Raw genomic sequence first — 18852 nt, 5'->3', positions numbered from 1 at the left:
GACAAATTTAGAAGTGCTCTCTGTCTCATAGATCTCCGTATTGATGTCTTGATATACATCGTGGAAGAATATCTTGGATCCAAGATATAGACCCTATTTATACCCACTTGGGTAAAAGTGAAGCGCGTCCAACGCGTTCGGGAAAACTCACCGCCCTCAAGTTCTGCCAATCCTCATGATTCTGCCGCGTCTTGTTTCTGGGGATTTTCCTTTCATTCAAGTCGAGAGGTGCTTCGAGCGACAGACACCTCTCGGAGGCTGTTGCATCTAGCTATTTCTATTAGCGGTGGATCCTTTTGCCGAAAAAGCTATCCTCACTTGACCTTCGTCTCCTTGGCGTTGCTCAAAGGTATGTCGGAAGTTGTCCTGCTCTCACTGCAGCTCGCATGGCCTTGAGTATCGGCGCGCTCTTACTTTTGAAACGAAGCTGATGATTTGTGCCACAGTGCCTGCTAGATATTTGCCTATCAGGGCACATCCCACGTTTACCGACACCAAGGAACCTACCACCCAACCCCTCATTGTCACCTCGTCAAGCTCCGCGGATCAAGCTTCCTGTTCTCCGCAAACCTGGCCCAAAGTTCGCCCGATATCACTGCAAGGCAATGTGCTAGGTGGAATATCTTGGTGGACCAGGAAATGTGCGGGGGATATTTGGAACAATCTCTCTATTCGTATTCCACGAGACTTTAATCATGGAATTTGTGGACGCTATCGGGTAAGCACGAAGATGGGTGACATGCTTCTTGTCAGCGGCTTATGGTACTAACGAAAATTTGTTTTTGTAGGGAGCTGAAAGCACTCCCCGAAGGAACCCACCTTCTTTGCCCGAGACAGAGCGAAAATGACTATGGACGCTATGATGACCCGAGCCAGCCGGATGAAAATGGAAAGAGCACTAAAGACATCGTGACAGAAGCCAAGGCTCGCAAGGAAAAGTTCCTCCTATCTATGCGTATTCTCGCCTACAACGCAGAGGGTGTAGAGGAGCTACAGACTTGGGTCTTGAGCAAACTGGACGAGTCTTTGGAAAAGTGCGACCTCTGCATCAAGCAGTACTACACCGGCAAGGTCTGGCTCATGGACCAGCTTAAGGAGTCGTACCAGGATGAAGATATCGAGGAATTTGCGCAGCGACTGGACGAATGGGACATTAAGCGCATCACAAGGAATCTGGCTACGGCAACGACACAACTTAGAAAGGTTCCTCCGCAAGAAATCAATCTCAGTGTCTTGGATCGGGCTGCATTGCTCTCCATCTTTGAGACTTTGAGTTGCGAGGCGATGCTGCGAAATGAACAGCTTCTCCAGGAGCATTTTGATGAGCCATTCAAGCTCATTCAGTCGAAGAGATCTTTGAAGATCTCTGATTATGTTCCTGCTGTCACTCGCTTCCTGTTTGACTCGAACCAAGCTCGCAGTTTCTGGGCCATCTCGACATGGACACGATACGCTCGACCCCCTACGAGCGAGGAGTTTGAATGGGCGATTCGAGATGGTCTGCTCGGTGCGCTGCAGGCTGGATCACAAGCCGCTAATCAATTACCACCACAGCTTGCAGTGGTTCAGCGATTGTGGCGTGGGATGCAGCTAATTGTCCGGAGGCTAGAAAAGATCAAATCACACATAATCTCCGTGCTTTAGATATTGATCCTTGTCGTCTGTCCGTGGACCACTTACATCTACAAACTCCCGGACTGAGATTCCTTTTGAATACCATTCAAATCCTGCTGGAGAAAGCTCCTGGTGATTTCTGGGACGCCATGCAAACCATCTCTCCTCAAGCCATCGTCGAGCAGATCTTTGCCAGTTACCAATTCAGGGCCTTCCTCATGCAGACCAGCGAAGGTGAGGCGTATGAGAAGTCTGCTTTGAAAGATATGCTATCATGGATCAGCCCATTCCTGGCATCACTCAAGGGCCACCATCAACCCTCTGCATGTCGGTACTTGGCCACACAGTTGCTGCAGCGTCTACAAGATGACCAGTACCCCAACCTTGCTCGATACCACTGCTTTCACGTTGGCCTGAACAGTCTCCTCAGTACTCTCCGCCGTTTCACAGACCATGAATCCTCAAGAAGCTCCGTTGACAGCGTCGTCCTGAAAGAGACCATGGATGTCGTGGTTGCTACTATCTACGTTATTCTCAATCCTCCAGTGTTCAACATTGAGCAGGGCCGCCAAGAAGAAATCAAATCTTTATGCATGGATGTTGTTCGCAACACGCTAGCCCTAGAGTGCCAATCGTTGAAGAGTGACTACGAGGTTATTCTAAAGCACGGCACTCTCTCACATGGCGTGTCCACCTACTCAGCGCCTGTGTGGGAGGCAGTGATCAAGCATCTCCATCAAGACAACCTTGCCCTGTCGACAGCTGCTCTGCTGGGAGTCCTTCCTCTCGTTGGCCTGGAGAAATTTCCGCCCAAAGGCGAGGGCAGTAAAGAGAAGACACATTTCAACATGATCTATGGTCATCTCACTCGCCTTTCCTGCCAGATGATCGAACGTCTGGCCGATTTCCCGCCCGAACACCTGAAGCCTCTTTTCCAAAGCCAGGATACCAGTAGTGCTCTCATCTCCACCCTCTTCGCCGCAGATTTGAACACCTACCAAGCCGCCGTTGATCTCATCAAGAACGTCAGTGGTCAATTCGCACGGCGGGACGCAATCTCCTACCTTCTCGAGTCGTTTTTCACGACCTCCATGTATGGTATGAGTTGGTCCTTCCGTCGAATTTCCAACATGAAGACCTTTGCCCCGGCCCCGAGAATGTTGCATACGGGAACCGATATCGTAGAGATTCTGTGTAATAGTCAGACGGGTATGCTACGTACGCGCAATTTCGTGGACCGCCGTGAAATCCTGTCACTTCAGAAACTCTGGGAATTCCTGTGGCAATCATTGACCACGATCTTTGACGAGACGGAGGCCTGGCATATGCGTGGTAATGACAAGGAAGTCATGCTTGACTTTTGCCGTGATACCATCCAATTCGCCAATTTCCTTTTCGATCAGTATGGTGTCTTTCTAGGCGCCGTGGGGGGAGCAGATACTGCGCAAAAGTCAGTTTCAGAGAACTTCATCAAATCTCCCACGACCACGATGAGTGCCATGGTGAAGTGGTTGCGTCTGAAGGATGAGTATCTTGCCACCTCCTTAGTCGCGCTTGTCTCGAAAATCCTGAGGCGATTGGGGAGTCTGGACGTGACGACTGTCAAGGCCGACGCGCTGAGTTTCATTGAAGGCACCGCGGTACATGGAACAATCAAAACAATCCTGACCAGCCGCGACAAGGCAGAACTCGTGCGCTCACTTGAAGCCTACACCAAGAAACCTGTCGTCACTGCTTCCACGGCCTCCCTGAAAAAACAATCTTCCATCACTTCGTTTGCCCGCCCCTCCAAAGACCTTTCTTCTCCCTCTTCCCCTTCCTCTCGTGTTCCAAGTGACGAAGACGAATTCGAAGACATTCCCGACCAAACTCTTCTGGACCTCTCTCGCTCTGTTGAACTCAACAAAAATCGCCTCGCCCTGACTGCCAAGCAGAAGGGTCAATCCCCTCTCGGGATGCCCGCCTCAACTGCACTTCAGGCGCGGCCTGGGTTTGCCAAGGGACCCATGGCCCAACGTCTCAAGAATGATGCTACCAGCGTCCTGTCCTTCCGCGAGAAGCGCGAGCGAGAGAAAGAGGCCAAGAGGAAACGGGACATGGCAGAGTTGGCAAAACTCAAGAAGAATATGCCTCTGCGTGGGGTTGCGGAACAAACGGCAGAGCAGGGCTCTGGCCTCAAAGGTATTGGTGTGAAGGGTAAAGACCATTCCATTCCCCTGGACAGTATGATGGTTTCGTCTGGCTCGGACAGCGATACTGAAAGTGAAGATGAACTAGATCAGGAGTTGTTCGGCGCAAAGCCCAAGAAGTCCGATTCCGCGGACACCTCTGAGCAGAAGAAGAAGCTCCCCCAGCAGATGCCCCTAAGGAAGGTCAAGCGCAACCGGTCCATGAAGGATATGCGTGCCCGTCTGTCACCGGATCTTTCGTCCTTGCATCACAAGATTCTTTCCTGGAATTACTTCGCAACTGGTGATACCCCATCTACCTCGGATCGCACGGATTACACCCTTGTCTCCAATTCGTTCCGTTCTCCCGTGGAATACAAGAACACATTCGAGCCCCTGTTGATTCTCGAGGCCTGGCAAGGGTTCCAGTCAGCCAAAGAAGAAGGCGCCTCCTCATTCCGGCCCTTTGAGGTCAAGGTGATGACTCGCTTGACCGTGGATTCATGGATCGAAGTCAGTACCCTGCCTCTCGGGCTGCCTTCGAAGGACTTCTTCATTAGTGAAGGCGATCTGGTCCTGTTCTCCAACGCCGCAAAGCCCCACGAGAACGAGACTGCCCCTCATATCCTTGCACGGGTCGCCCATGTGAATCGTAAAGGCGGAAAAATGGAGGTCACCTACCGCATGAATCCTGGACCCAACAAGTTCCTTCAGTCGTTTAGTGTCGGTTCAACCGCCTTCGGAGTCAAGGTCACCTCATTGATCCCGGTCGAGCGTGAGTACGGTGCATTGATGGCCTTGGAATACTATGATCTTTGCGAGGAGATTGTGGTTGCCAAGCCGTCGCCACTTCTCACGTACGGGGATTCCACTTTGCAGCCATACATGGACAATTACGAGATCAATCGCGCCCAAGCCAAAGCCATCAAGTCCGCCATGGACAACGATGCTTTCACCCTCATTCAAGGTCCTCCCGGTTCCGGAAAAACTAAAACTATCACCGCGCTCGTTGGCAGTCTCCTGACAAATGCCCTCAGCAAGGTTGCAGTCTCCATCGGAAACCACAAACCTGCGACTTCCAGGAAAGTGCTGGTGTGCGCACCCAGTAATGCTGCTGTTGACGAACTGGTTATGCGAATGAAGGACGGCGTGAAGACTCGTCATGGCCGCCTAGAAAAAATCTCGGTTGTTCGTTTGGGAAGAAGTGATGCCATCAATGCCAAGGTTCTTGATGTGACCCTTGACGAAATGGTCAATGCCCGTATCAGTCAAAGCCCTTCTGCATCAAACAACGTGGATATGCAAAAGTTTTACGACGAGCACAAGAAGACCGACACTCAGTTTAAAGAACTTCGAGCCAGCCTTGACGATTGCCGAGCAAAGGGAATCCAAGCCCCCGAAGAGCTGGAACGCGGGTTTGAGTTGATGAAGAAGAAGCGAACTCAACTGAGCGCGGACATTGACAAAGCCCGCGATCAAGTCTCCACCCTGGCCCGCAATGCGGACATGCAGAAGCGACGAATTCAGCAGGAGGTCATCGACGGTGCTCATGTCATCTGCACCACTCTGAGTGGTTCAGGACACGAGATTTTCCTGGGCATGAACGTTGAGTTTGAGACAGTCATCATTGACGAGGCGGCTCAATGTATTGAGCTGAGTGCCCTCATCCCGCTCAAATACGGTTGCTCCAAGTGTATCCTTGTTGGTGACCCTAAGCAGTTGCCACCTACCGTCCTGTCGAAGATGGCATCGAAGTTCCAATACGAGCAGAGTTTGTTCGTGCGTATGCAGAAGAATTTCCCGAAGGACGTGCACCTGCTGGACGTTCAGTACCGTATGCATCCTGACATCAGTGCCTTCCCCAGCCTCACCTTCTATGATGGCAAGCTCCAGGATGGTCCCGATATGGGAAAACTTCGCGTTCGCCCGTGGCACCAGAGCGAACTGCTCAGCCCGTACCGGTTTTTCGATGTTCAGGGTATGCACCACAGTGCACCCAAGGGTCGCTCCCTGATCAACTTTGCGGAGATTCAGGTTGCTCTGCAATTGTACGAACGGCTGGTCGGAGATGTCAAAGGCTACGACTTTGATAACAAGATTGGTATCATCACTCCGTACAAGGGCCAGTTGCGTGAGTTGAGAACCCAGTTTGCGTCTAGATATGGCGAAGAGATTCTGAAGAAGGTGGACTTTAATACAACCGATGCCTTCCAGGGTCGGGAGAGTGAAGTCATCATCTTCTCCTGTGTCCGTGCTTCCAACAATGGTATCGGTTTCTTGGCCGATATTCGTCGTATGAACGTCGGTCTCACCCGTGCCAAATCCTCCCTCTGGGTGTTGGGTAACTCTGCAGCTCTGATGCAGGGTCAATACTGGAGAAGTCTTATCACAAACGCGCGAGAGCGTAATGTCTACACCGAGGGCAACATTCCGAAGCTTCTCGAGCGACCTCAGTTTACGGGCTACAAGGACATTGAAATGGTCGATGTTGATGTGGCTACTCCGATTACAACTACGGAGGCCCCTGCTGCGTCAACCGTTCCCGCTCCCATCAACCCGTCTACTAAAGTCTCGGGCTCTCGAGCTTCCTCAGGGTCGGCTGGCCCCGACTCTCGGCCAGTCGTAGCCTCTGCGCAGTTTTCCACCCCAACGCCTCTCCCTGATGGTCCCTCTGGTGGTGCGGCGGGTCTGGACGAGACCAAGATGTGTGGCCTTTGTGGCAGCAACGAGCACTTCACTCACAACTGCGACAATAAAGAAGCCAAGGAGGTCGCTCGTGGCCAATGTTACCGATGCCGCGAATTTGGTCACAACAAGTTCAACTGCCCTGCCATCCGCTGCCTCGAATGCGGTCAGATAGGTCATCCCGCTATCAAGTGCGTCAACAAGCCGCTTCCCAAGCACGAGAAGGCCCGTATCGCCAATGACGAGCGTCGTCGTCTTGAGCACCAAAAGCAAAATGCTGAGCGTCAGCGCCAACGCCAGATTGGTGGCCATGATCCCAAGATTCCCACCATCGCGGTGACCACCAATTCATCTTCGGCCCCCAATGAGAACACTGGTAGCAAGCGAAAGCGAAATGAGCAGCCCGCGGATGGGCCGAAGGCGTCACGGCCTCGTACCGGTCCATCGGGTCCACCATCAAATGCGCCCAAGGCACCGCGAGCCTTGCCACCTGTAAGTTTGATCTTGATCTTTGACATATCTGATCTATACAATTTTGTGGATGCTGACACTAATTTAAGGGCCTCGTTAATCCTGTGCGCAATATCTCCGCCCCGAGGTCGGGCGCAAACAAACCGTCAGCGAACAGTGGTGGTTCTTCGGCAACTGGCTCAAATGGTACAGAGGTAAGAAACGACAGCTGTCGTCTTTGGCCGTCGAATGGTGAATTGATCGCTCACGTCTTATTTTGCATCGTCGCTTAGGCTTCCCGTCCTGCTCCACCCAAACCGCTGCCCCCGATGATGCGCAAGAAGAAGGAGGTAGACCCTTTCATTCGGCGGTCCAAACCGAAACCAAAGTAGAGCGCCACCGTGTCTCACCCGATTGATCAGGCACGTCTTTCTCGCCATGAAATTCCTCACCCAGCCTTGATCCTCGCTTGCCTTCAACCTTGTTTCTTTTCGGGTCCCTCTTCCGGGTTCTCCTGTCCACCATCTCCACCATGATCTCCACTACGATCTCTCCCTGTCACATTACCACCCGATCACACGATCCAACCGTTTTTGTTTTCTCGCTTCCTCGGCAGCGAATGGAATTGACCGAGCTCATCTACCCAGGACTCGTCATGAAATCGAGTCGATAGGGTTCTCGGCCCTTTTGCACAGCATTCGCCGGCGTTTTCACGAATCATTGAACGTTTAAGATCTCATCTTGTACCCATAAGCATTGACTTGCAACCAGCAAAGCATACATTATCCGAATATCAATGGTTATTACCATATCCACTTCCACCCGGTTGACTGCCACATTGGCAGTGTTCCCGTAGAAGATGTTCAACTCTGAACCTCTCTAAGAGTAGTCTCTGGAATTGCCCTTCTTTTCGGAGGATTCTACGATGTTTGCTGTATAATTTCCTCGCCGTTTGCCTTGTTATGCGCGTCTCCCCTTTGGCTCGATTGTGGCGCATGAGAGGCGTTCTACTGTATGCTCCAGTTTGCGATCGCAGAAAACGGCAGACGATCCGAGACTAGCAACGCAGATGAGACTGTCAGATCCTGCAGACTAAACGATGGACTTCGGCAGGTCCGGAGAATAAAAAGCGAGACCACAGTGAGGGACTCTCATGAAGGGCGGGAACTACAGATGGGTCATTGCTAACAGTGCTTCTTTTAGTCCACTAGCGGCACACTCTAGAGGCACACTACTGTCCCATCTGATGTCAGGAATAGCAGGATCGACTGCAAGGGCGGTGGGGAAGTCGATAATCGAGAATCGAGAGATGATAGATCGATCGTCTCCCAAGTACTCCGTATTGTACATCCATTGCATTCATCATTGCTGACCAGCAACCTCCCTCTCCCCCTCATCCTCTTCTGTCAAAACTCAACCTCCACAAACGGTCCCCAGCTGCGACTCCTTTTGCAGTGATCGTCTCTGTCTGCTCCCGGCCCTGGGATCCCTGAACCTGAGCTCGGATCAACTACGATTCAATTGAGGATCGACTGGATCGCCGCGCCCGCGTCCACTCCCCCCGATAAAGTGGAGTCTGATACCTCACATCCTGACGTCGTTTAGACTTTCTCACCTCGACGCGGGGCCCAGCTCGTCCAGTTTGTCGGGTCGGTTGGATTGACTGGGTATCCTGAAAAAAGGTCTATCCCTTGCGCAGCGTAACGAAGGAGGAAAACTGGGGAACAGCACGCTTCTCCTCCTTTTTGGCCTCTGGTCGTGCAGCCCTCCTGCGGGCGCCAACCTGACTGTCGCCATGCGTGAGCTGGGTGCACAACAAGGACTCGAACGGCAATCAGAATGCAATGATGTGCTGCAGTAGTCCTCGAGCTACTGTACAATCTGATCTTTCCCGTCTCCGCCAGACCCGCCAGAGCCCAATTATCGCCTGCAGCTGGAGGCGCCGGAACCCGGGCGAGGCCGAAATAGTTTGCCAACTCCACCAGCTGCTGTGTCATATTGCAAATCGGTGTCGAGTTGCCGCCATCCACCATCAGAATCTCGAACCAACGGCGTGTGTTATGAGTTCGGTTTGAGTCGGACTTTTTTGTCGTGGTAGAGCCATGACCGCCCATACAGTTAGGTTCTTCCCAGACAACTGGGCTCGGCTCGAAGGTTCCTCGAGAACGAACCCCTTCAGTGAACCATGCATTGTCCTCCCTCTCCCCCCGGTCCTGGAACGAATAATCATTTTAGCTTCAGCCGTAGCTGTGCCCTTTCCAGGCTATCTGCTTGCTGAGGGCGGGCCCAATCTACAATCTTCATGCATCTGGATCGACGAACCCAGGATAGCGTTGCGTTGGCTGCCCCCTCCCTCTGGCCAGGGTTGATGCGACAGCTCAACTCCTGACCAGCTGCCTATGCTCTTAAAAACTGGGATTCCCTCCTTGCCACTTGGCAGTGTGTGTTCTCTTCTTCTGGTTGCCTCGTCTCCGCTGGTTTTCCACTCCACTCTTTTTTTTTCCGTGCTCATTTGCTCCAAAGACTGCCACGCCGTTCACCCTGTACATACTGGCTTCTCTTCGTAAATACGACCTGTCCATTCGTCCCTGCTTTCGTTCCTTGCCTTTATACCCCCCCCCCGGATCTTCTCCGTTGCCTGCTATTTATGGACTCTTTTTTCTGTGAATTGGTGAGCTGGTCGTCAAAGTATGTCCGTCAGGATGATCCTTCTAACATGCCACAGTGTCTACTCCTGTTGAGCCATTGAAACCAAAGCTTCCCAAAAGTCGAACAACCAAAGGAAGACCCCTTATGAATACGAACGGATCGATTGGAAGACCAACCAATTGATGCCCCTATGCATCATTGGGACACAACACATGATAGTGCCGTTGCACCAAGTCCAATAGTCCCAACCTACCGGCCCGATCCACTCCCATCCAAGTCCAAACGCCGGCAATCCAGTATGCCTTCTTCGGTCTCTGGGTCTGCGGGCTCGACCCCGCCAAGAGGGTCGGCAATTCCCCGGCCACAGGTGTCGCCTCCACGGCCACAGGCTCGCTCAGCGGGGATGGCAGAGAGACCATCTCGAAATGAGAACCTTTCAGACCTTGTGCGCTTCTTTCAAAGCACTCAAAATGCGCCTACACCGGGCCCTTCCTCCATAAAAACACCTACCTCGCCGGATAGCACTACAGCGTTGCCTGTCGTAACTGAATCTATGGAGCTAAAGGGAACCCAATCAGGAATGGCAAAGGAAGTGAAACCACTACATCGCCGCCTTTTGCAATTCACTCAACGTCAGAAAAAGGATCCATCATCCAAATCCAAGGTGGATGATAACCAGCGCCAGATCGAGGCCCTCCAAAGGGAGGGTTACCTCCTTGCAGCTCCAAAGCCCAAAAGCAACCATTCGGCCAAAACCAGCATCAGTTCGAAAAACAGCCTGGAAAGGACATTCTCCAAGTCCAAGAAGCAGGACGTCGAGACCATCGGACAGCCATGGCTGGAGAACGATACCAAAAAAGGGCCTTTCGATTTCAAACGCCGTCTTGCCTCCCTGGATCTCAGCGATTTTGGCTCCATGGTCGATGTGGCTGTGTCGCTGTCAACGCAGTTCGATGATGCCTCGCCCCCGCCATATCAACCACCATCTTCGAGTGGTGTCGCGTCTCGGAGTGGTCAGAATGGCGCCTCACAATCGTCACCGGCACTCCCTCTGGCAAGCTCCTCTTCACATTCCCGCTCAGACAGTGATAGACCAACGTCTCCACCCACGTCCACAGCTGGGACCCAGGGAAGTATCTCACAGGATGACCATGGTCGACAACCACCCTGTGCAAGCAATTCAAACATGCGTATCGTGGGCCCCGATACCAAGCCTTCAAGTCAAGGCCCCAGCGTCAAGCCTGTCAGTGAGACTACACCGGCAGCTTCCAGTTCATCTGCAATGAGTAACTTGAAGTCTGACCAGTCTGCTGAACCTGCTGAGCAGTCTACCCAGGCTTCAGACAAATCTACTTCAAGCTCATGTGGAAGTCCTTCTTCACAGCCCTCATTGAAGCTCTTCCCTGATGTCGCACCGCCACGCATGTCCAGCAAGAATGCATGGAGAATTTCGTCGGTGCCTCAATACCAACGGCCGCCTAATCCGCTGTCAGTGACTAGCACAGAGTCTCCTGGGACTTTAGATGCCAGGTCCGCAAAATTGAAACAATTGGATGTCGCTTCGAGAACCTCACGAGACGAAGGAGAGCGACACTGCTCTGGGGCTACCGCAACGTCTGCAGTCTCTACAGAGTCTGCTACCGCTGAAATCAGCAATTCAAAGGTTTCCACACAGTTCAAGACCAAGGCTCGACCGCCGTCGCTGGCTATGGGAACCCTCCAGGCCTTCCCTCTTCCAGCACCTACGAGGCCTTTGCCATCGATCCCAGAACCTGCGCATGCACCCCCGGCTGTTCCAGATGCCAAAGCTCATGCAACTGTTCGCACCGTTCGCTCTACTCTCAAGGTCCCAGACATTCAACCCTCGCACCCTTCGCGTATCGCGGAGGATCCTTCTGAGCCGGGGCCAGACGAGACCAAACCCAGTGATCCTCCTATAGATACCCGTCCAGCAACTGCACTTGGGTACGTAGGCGAGGCAGATTTGGAAGCCGACCATGACAGTGTCAAATCCATTCACACTCCCGAACGTCCTAAATCAACATCGCCGGAGCAGAACACGCCACGGAGACGTGCTTCAAGCATCCGTATTCCACGGATGGAGGATTTGCCAGAAAGTCCTGGTCACAATGAACCTGAAGGCTCACCCTTAGCCGACTCTCCTCTTCTGGGACAAATGACTCCAGCAAAGGTTCATGAAAAGCGTGCTACGCGTCAACCATTACGAATTGATCCTCGCGTGGATCGCAACAACCTTCCCTTCGGATTGCCTTCGCCACCACCTACTGCAGTACTTCCCTCTGATCCCCCGACACAACCCCTTCCTGAACGTCCTCATGGGAATCGCAACTATAGTGCTCCCATACCCGCGACTGTGCATTATGCAAAGGGCATGGACGCCCACTTCGCTGCAGGTCACCACAGGGCCTCTATGATCTCCCGAAGCAACAGCTCTCATAGCAGTCTGCGCCATGAGAGCATTCCCGAGTCCTCTGAGCCGAGTCGCTGCGAGTCTCCACTCCCGTCCTCGGATGATGAGGGCTTTGGTCCCGGTACCGAGAGCACACGGTCTCATCGCATGGCCGAGAAGCAACCCAGACGTGCTCACCCGCTACGCCGAGGTTACGAAACACTGGATACACGTTCCAGCCACGGCCACCTTCGCTATCCTCACTCAGTCCGGTCTCAAACACCCCATGGCCGCAGCAGTCGCACTCTGGAAAAGAGCCCTATGTCTCCCCAGTCTACTTACTCCCAATCTATAAATCGCTCTCATGACTCACACAGCGCCCAGCGCACTCAACCAAACGCCACCCAGATGGCTCACTACCTCGAAGACCGAGTCGCCAACCTCGAACGCCAAAACCAAATCCTCCAGGCAGCTCTGCTCGCCGCCCTCAACGCCGGCGTCAAGAATCCCTTCGAGGGTCTGGGTGACTCTGCTCTACCCCCTGGCTTTGCTCATCCAGGTCATGCAAGTACGTATCAGAGTCGGTTCACACCGCGTCCGGAGAGCTGGGTTAGCTCTTCGCATAGCAGTGAGAATGGTGGCTTTGAGACACCCGGGTCGTATCGTGAGGGTCGGCCTCATGTGCGACAGTTGGATGGCATGATTGAGGATATCGAGGGTGGGGGATGGATGTCGGATAAGTCGAGTATGAGCGGTGCCCGGATGGCGAGAAATCATTGATGTGGTTATTCTTTCATGTTCGCTGAGGTCCATTCGTTGGTCCTCTTGTTCGTTCTTTTTCAATTCTGGATTATGATATCATACGATCCTTGGGAACTTTGGCGATCTTTGGTGGCTTTTCTTTTACTTTCTTTTGATCCTCTTTTCTTGGGATTTAATCGTGCTCACCATCTTTTTCGACGATACCATTCTTTACTCAATTTTGTCATTGATTCTTTTTCATCTGATTTATTCCCAGTTCCTGCCTGTCTGTCATCCCACTAGCATTCGGCCTTTTCTCAATAGGCGTAAGAAAAAACAGTCTTCTTGAATTTTCTGTAGAAATAGAAGAGCAAAACAAAAGTTCACGGTACTTTTGCATGTAGAAATCTTAAATCCCAAACCAGAAACCTTCCAGAAGGCACCCAACCTTGGAACCCCATGTGATCCGCTTAGTCATCTCTGTTTGGGTCGTCGAGAGCTCCCGCTGGGCTCGGAGTGCGTCTTTTGTTCGATAACCTACGAACTTAATTGATTCCTCCTGACTGCCCGGCGCAGGCCTAGAAGGACAAAAGGACAAAATCATCTATTATTCAGGGTTTACGAGTTGCGCCATATCTTGCTAATCCTCATCATTGCACACCTCCCTGTAACTCCTCATCTCCACCGTCCACGCCCGCCTCTTCACAGCTTCAACATTCCCCGCAGCCCAACATGGCCAACCCACCACAGGTATGCCCAGTACCCAACTTGCAATGATATCCCCGGACTAACCCTCAGAAGCAGCGCACACAGCAAGTGCCCCAACATGTCACTGCCCTCCTATCCCACCTCACCTCCCGCCCAGGAGTACAATCAACCCTGATCCTCTCCCGCAAAGACGGCTCCATCATCCAAACCACAGGGCAACTCGCCGCTCAAGAGAACACTCCTTCTCGAACTACACCACCCGCCTCATCCACCACCGACCAGACCCAGACAACACAGCCCTCCGACTCGTCCCCGGCCACCCCAACCTCCACCACACCAACCACGTATCAACCCTCGCAGGCAGAGGCGCTAGCCGCCCACATCTTCAATTTTGTCTCCAGCGCTTCTGCACTAGGCGTCTCGCTGGCTCGACCTCTTACCTCGCAGAACAGTGCTAATGGCCATTCTTCGAGCGGATTGGATGGGGAGTATGGGAGCTATGAGAATGGGACGGGTTCGACCCCGCCGCGAGAAGAAGATCAGGATGGACAGGGGGTCGAGATCGGGAGGAGGAAGGTGAAGTTAAGTTGTTGCGTATGCGTACGAGGAAACATGAGATTGTTGTCGTGCCGGATCGCAAGTATCTTCTGTGTGTGGTGCATGATGCCGCGCATGGAGGTGGTGGTCCTGGCGCTGGGGGTGCTCGGTCGTCGCGGTAAATAGATTCTTGCAATTTTTTCACATTGAGTCTATTTGCTTTTTGGGGGGGGGGCTATGGTGGATTGATGCTTTGGTGTCTTGTGGGTGCGCTCTTCGGGTTGTGTTTTTATTGTGTGTTGCTTGTCTTGAGCTTATTATGGCATATACCCGGTCGATGCAAGATTTTCGTAGCATTTATGAGTTGATTTGGTTTTCATTTGCATTCCATCTTCTATACCGCTACATGTGAATTGCTTCTGGATCGCCTACATTATTGGGTTGGAGTCAGCTTGTGCTATATATTTCCATCTAGGCTCCCCGGAGCTCCGCCCGAACTTACAACTGGCAAGGAAGAGCCCCATACACAGGTGATACAAAACGTCCAGGCAATCTATCTATTTGAGTTTTCACAAGAGAAGAGCATCAGTTACCCGTTGATCTATCCAAGCTGATCCCCTTTTCCTAGCTATGCGTTCGCTTTCATATTCAACGCGAAATCGAGGCATAAAGCACGAACCTCCACCGGAACAAATCCGGTATCAAGTGAGATCCACCTACCCCTCTCCTTGGAGGTGACATCGGCTTCTTCCATGCGACTTTACAACTCCCTCCAACCTTGGAACCAATTCTCTTATTCTCAGGACTATTAGTATATTGGAAACCGATCTATCTTAAGAATGGCGTCTACTGTTGATGTGGCTGCTGCGAGGGCGGCCTTTCCGGCTCTGCAAGGAGAGCAGATTTACATGGACAATGCAGGTACCTAGGAGAGCATCCGCAGACATAAAGTTAAAAGATTTCGTCGACTATTATACTGATAATGCTCCAGGGGGAAGTCAGGTCCTTGGCACCGTTGCAGACTCGTGAGTCTATTGGACCAGATCAGATATATCGAGTGGACTGTAACTAACATCGAGTAGTATTCGCTCCTACTTGCTGAATACCAATGTCCAGCTTGGTGCCACGTACGAGACATCCAAGACTTCGACTGCAACCTTTGAAAATGCATACAAAGTTGCCGCGGGCTTTATCAATGCACAGCCTGAAGAGGTACGCTATCTACACCCTTTCCCCCATGCGCATACTGTATAAGCACCGCGTATCTTAAACTTCATAGATCAGCATTGGAGTCTCCACCACTCAGCTGTTACACAACCTCTCCACAGCACTCCAGTTCCAGCCTGGCGATGAGCTCATCATATCCAAGCTAAACCACGAGGCTAACAGTGCGCCCTGGGTGCGCATCGCCGAACGCCTCGGTTTGACCGTGAAGTGGTGGGCATCATCCGACCCCAAGAATCCTACCTGTGATGTGGCCGATTTGAAGACCCTCTTGACAGACAAGACCAGATTGGTTTCTTGCCCGCATGCTTCAAATATCACAGGCACTGTCAGCCCTATTCGGGAGATTGCCGATGCCGTCCATGCTCATCCCCGAGTCAGTATATCCCTGGCATCTACCCTGGAAGACTTCTTCACTAACGCATGACCTTCTTCAACTAGGCACTCCTCTGCGTCGACGGTGTCGCTCTCGCACCGCACCGCCAAGTCGACGTCCACGCCCTCGGCGTAGATTTCTACGTAAGTCTCACCCGCCTCAGACACGACCTGACTCATACTCCACCCATCATGAGGCTCTTTTTACTCACGGCTTGGCAGGCATTCTCGTGGTACAAGGTGTACGGCCCCCACTTGGCACAACTATACGCCTCGTCGCGTATCCACGACCAAATCGACTCGCTAGCACACTTTTTCAAACCCACCGACACGCTAGACTTGAAACTCAACCTGTCCTCGGCCAACTACGAGCTTACCCAGAGCATTCCTGCCGTCGTGGCGTACTTTGGCGCTGATCCTGGTGCAACGTGGGAGGGCATGGTTGCGCATGAGGAGCGGCTGCAGGGGATCTTGTTACAGTTCCTGGCGGCGGATGACCGGGTCACGATCATCGGAGAACCGTCGGCTAGGCAGGAGCTACGGGTGCCGGTGATTAGTTTTGTTGTGCGAGGGGTGAAGAGTCAGACGTTGGTTGAGGCGGTTGAGGCGCGGTCTGCGTATGGGTTTCGCAGTGGGCATATGTATAGTCATCGGTTGTTGAAGGATGTGTGTGGATTGGATGATGTGGACGATGGGGTGGTGCGAGTGAGTCTTTTGCATTATAATACTGGTAAGTCAGATGATTCTCTTGCCTGTTCCTTGATTGTTGTATGACTATGGCGGGCATGGGTCTTGGCATGAGGCTCAGGCATGCTACGCGCATCTTGTGGATTGGGTGATCTTGATGAATGGGGCCGCTAATAGGCAACAGAGGCGGAGGTGGCGGGGCTAGTGACCGTTCTCCAGGAGGCTCTGGCAGAGTTGTAGAATGATCATGGAGGGGGGTTCAGTATGTGGCACTTGGGAGAGGGGGAATGAGTCATACAGTATTGGATGGCTATGGAAAGAGGATCTGATGATATTATTGATTAGGTTCTTTGATAGAGACGAGTTCCATGGTGTTCTATCTTACCGAGAGTATGTACTTGTTGGAGTGGCCTCGTGACTTGAGGTGTGGGGGGTGAGCCGATGCCGGCGTTTTGCCGATCTCGTCATTTGGCTTGTCGATTTCATGGAGATATGATATTATTTCCCGTTGTGTAGATAGGAAAACAAAGTTGATGAGATCAGATTTCTAATGAGGGAGAATTGCTAGAACGTTCCCCCCCCCCCCAATTTCCAATCTAGCGTTGCGCTGTAATTGTTTTACTATCTATCTTCTAGAACAGTGACAATTCAAAGGTCTGAATCTAGAGACCAAGAACCATGTCCATCTCAGTATGCTCCAATACTTTATTCGTTTGAAAGGCCTTTTATCCTGTATGTATAACTAATACGATTAAACTTATGGAACTCTACTATACCCCTAACCCCCTCGAGGCTCAACGATCATCGCAATTTCGGGGTGTCGGTTTAGCGATTTTCCTTAAGAGGGCAAATCATACTTTCTGGTCTGATTCTTATTTCTGATTGTCAGCATCATCAATCATCACATTAAGCTTCCTGCCGGTCATAGAATCCGAGCCGGGCGTTTGGTGGAATACGAGGTGATTTCAGCTGGCGCATCTGTGCACCTTTTGTCTTTTTTCTTCCAGCTGGTTGCTAAGAATAACATAAGCGCCCCGAGGATAAATTAAGAGACAGGGATATAGATTATTCATCACATTTGGTTTGTCGAGGATACTGGGTATTGGTCAGGGTATTGGCCAGGGTCTGGTTCGTACAAACTTATGGCTGGCATAGCCCTACCTCCAGTCTATGATACTCTTTCCCATGAACTAGGACTGTTTGGGAAGAGAAGGCTGGAGTGGATGGGTCATGGAGCAGATGGAGTATATCGAGTGTATGGACTATGGACTCTGGAGCAGGGAGCTTAGTACTCCGTAGTTTCTCCACCCTGCGATCGCGGCAGTTTACACCTGGCGTTGACTATGTACTCTACAGTAGGTTCTGAGTAACTAGTTAGTTCAGGTCCTGTCTGCAGGTCTGCCTGTCTCCCCAACCTCTCTCCGCTGGTTCTTTCCTTTCGGTCTATGTATACTCCGTACCGGGCACTGGACGGCTATAATTATTTCCTCTCTGTGGCTGCGCTCAAAGTTGATCAGACCTCGGTGGCAGAGTGACTCGCAGTGCGAGTGCCGATCGGAGGGCAGGGCCTAAGCCATCTTGCAACTGGGCAGTGATGGCTTGGAATAGAAGCCCAACTGGCCAGATGGGCCACTGGCCAGGCAATCGTCCAGCGTCCAGAACCAATGAAAGAGAAGATAATCGGAGGGTCCGTGGGGGCAAATGAAGAACGATCGGGCGTGGATTGGCCGGGGGGAGGGGGACGAGAGAACAGCGTGGCAAGGCTAGGCCGAGGGGGTGGAGGCGGCCGCATGGAATCCATTCTTATGATTCATGGTTATCAATTTTATTCACCTTTATTCACAGCCCTGGCGGGGGGACGAGTTATGACTCAAGCGGGAGAGGGGCTGGCCAATCAGGCGAGGACCAGATGAGTACCCACGTCCACTCGGGATCGGGTACTTTAGGATCCTCGCCAAAGTACGGAGTACGGAGGACAAGCATCCTCATCGTCTATCAGATCTATCTTGGAGATACTGTGATGATAATAGATGGTATAAGGTCTCATCGTGATACCGGGAATTCGGATACTCTTCTCGCTGTTTTCTCTCTGAGGAGGAACGAGTTACGGTCACTAGTTACTGGTGGACGCTCGTCTGAGTCACCCGGCTGCATCCGGCCCATCGCAGAGTCTGCACCCGAACCCGCCACCTGGTTGCTTTGCCACACGGCGTGACTCTTGGTCCTTCTCGTCCTCTCCGGCAAAGTACCTGACTGGGAGTCTCTCGGCCCATCGTCTCCACTTTTCCAACCTTTCCCTCTTCCCAACTTTCGCCTCTCCTCTCTCTCTCTCTCTCTCTCTCTGCCTGCTGTCTTTTCCCCCCCCCCCCCCCCTCTTAGTCAACTTCGGAACCACATCCACATCCACATCCACATCCACATCCACTCTTCTCCTCCCTTCCCCCCCCCCAAAAGAGTCGAGTCATACCCAAGTGGTGAACGCCTAAAAAAAACCTCCATTCGCCCTCCTGACTCTTTTCTCCTTTCCCTGACCTCCCGATTTCGACTTTCACTTCGCCTCCCTTTCCTCTGACTCTCTTTCTCTCTCTCTCTCTCTCTGCTCCT

At 52.2% G+C, this 18852-nt stretch overlaps 5 protein-coding genes across 5 annotated transcripts; 4 read left to right on the top strand and 1 right to left on the bottom strand.

Annotated features, from left to right (window-relative positions):
• Window positions 1-695: 695 nt before the first annotated feature.
• N7458_008775 (putative tRNA-splicing endonuclease) lies at window positions 696-7309 on the top strand (the record flags this gene model as incomplete). The annotated part of the gene is made up of 5 exons (XM_056912157.1): window positions 696-718; window positions 789-1507; window positions 1555-6959; window positions 7028-7132; window positions 7211-7309. 5 exons carry the CDS (start codon window positions 696-698, stop codon window positions 7307-7309), a joined length of 6351 nt encoding a protein of 2116 aa, XP_056761006.1.
• Window positions 7310-8601: 1292 nt separating this feature from the next.
• N7458_008774 (uncharacterized protein) lies at window positions 8602-8914 on the bottom strand (the record flags this gene model as incomplete). Its single annotated transcript, XM_056912156.1, has 2 exons — window positions 8602-8704; window positions 8796-8914. The coding sequence occupies 2 exons, from the start codon at window positions 8912-8914 to the stop codon at window positions 8602-8604; spliced, it is 222 nt and encodes a 73-aa protein (XP_056761005.1).
• Window positions 8915-9864: 950 nt separating this feature from the next.
• N7458_008773 (uncharacterized protein) lies at window positions 9865-12756 on the top strand (the record flags this gene model as incomplete). Its single annotated transcript, XM_056912155.1, has 1 exon — window positions 9865-12756. The coding sequence occupies one exon, from the start codon at window positions 9865-9867 to the stop codon at window positions 12754-12756; it is 2892 nt and encodes a 963-aa protein (XP_056761004.1).
• Window positions 12757-13449: 693 nt separating this feature from the next.
• Window positions 13450-14144, top strand: N7458_008772 (uncharacterized protein; the record flags this gene model as incomplete). Its single annotated transcript, XM_056912154.1, has 3 exons — window positions 13450-13467; window positions 13522-13980; window positions 14043-14144. 3 exons carry the CDS (start codon window positions 13450-13452, stop codon window positions 14142-14144), a joined length of 579 nt encoding a protein of 192 aa, XP_056761003.1.
• A 657-nt stretch (window positions 14145-14801) lies between these two features.
• On the top strand, window positions 14802-16488 carry N7458_008771 (putative aminotransferase; the record flags this gene model as incomplete). Its single annotated transcript, XM_056912153.1, has 7 exons — window positions 14802-14883; window positions 14954-14987; window positions 15045-15174; window positions 15242-15562; window positions 15628-15705; window positions 15784-16291; window positions 16433-16488. The coding sequence occupies 7 exons, from the start codon at window positions 14802-14804 to the stop codon at window positions 16486-16488; spliced, it is 1209 nt and encodes a 402-aa protein (XP_056761002.1).
• Window positions 16489-18852: the final 2364 nt, after the last annotated feature.

Source organism: Penicillium daleae, assembly GCF_028827525.1.
Source record: "Penicillium daleae strain IBT 16125 chromosome Unknown utg000008l_segment0_segment0, whole genome shotgun sequence".
NCBI lineage: Eukaryota > Fungi > Ascomycota > Eurotiomycetes > Eurotiales > Aspergillaceae > Penicillium > Penicillium daleae.
The sequence above is the reverse complement of the archived record's forward strand: the minus strand, read 5'-3'. Positions and strand labels throughout refer to the sequence as shown.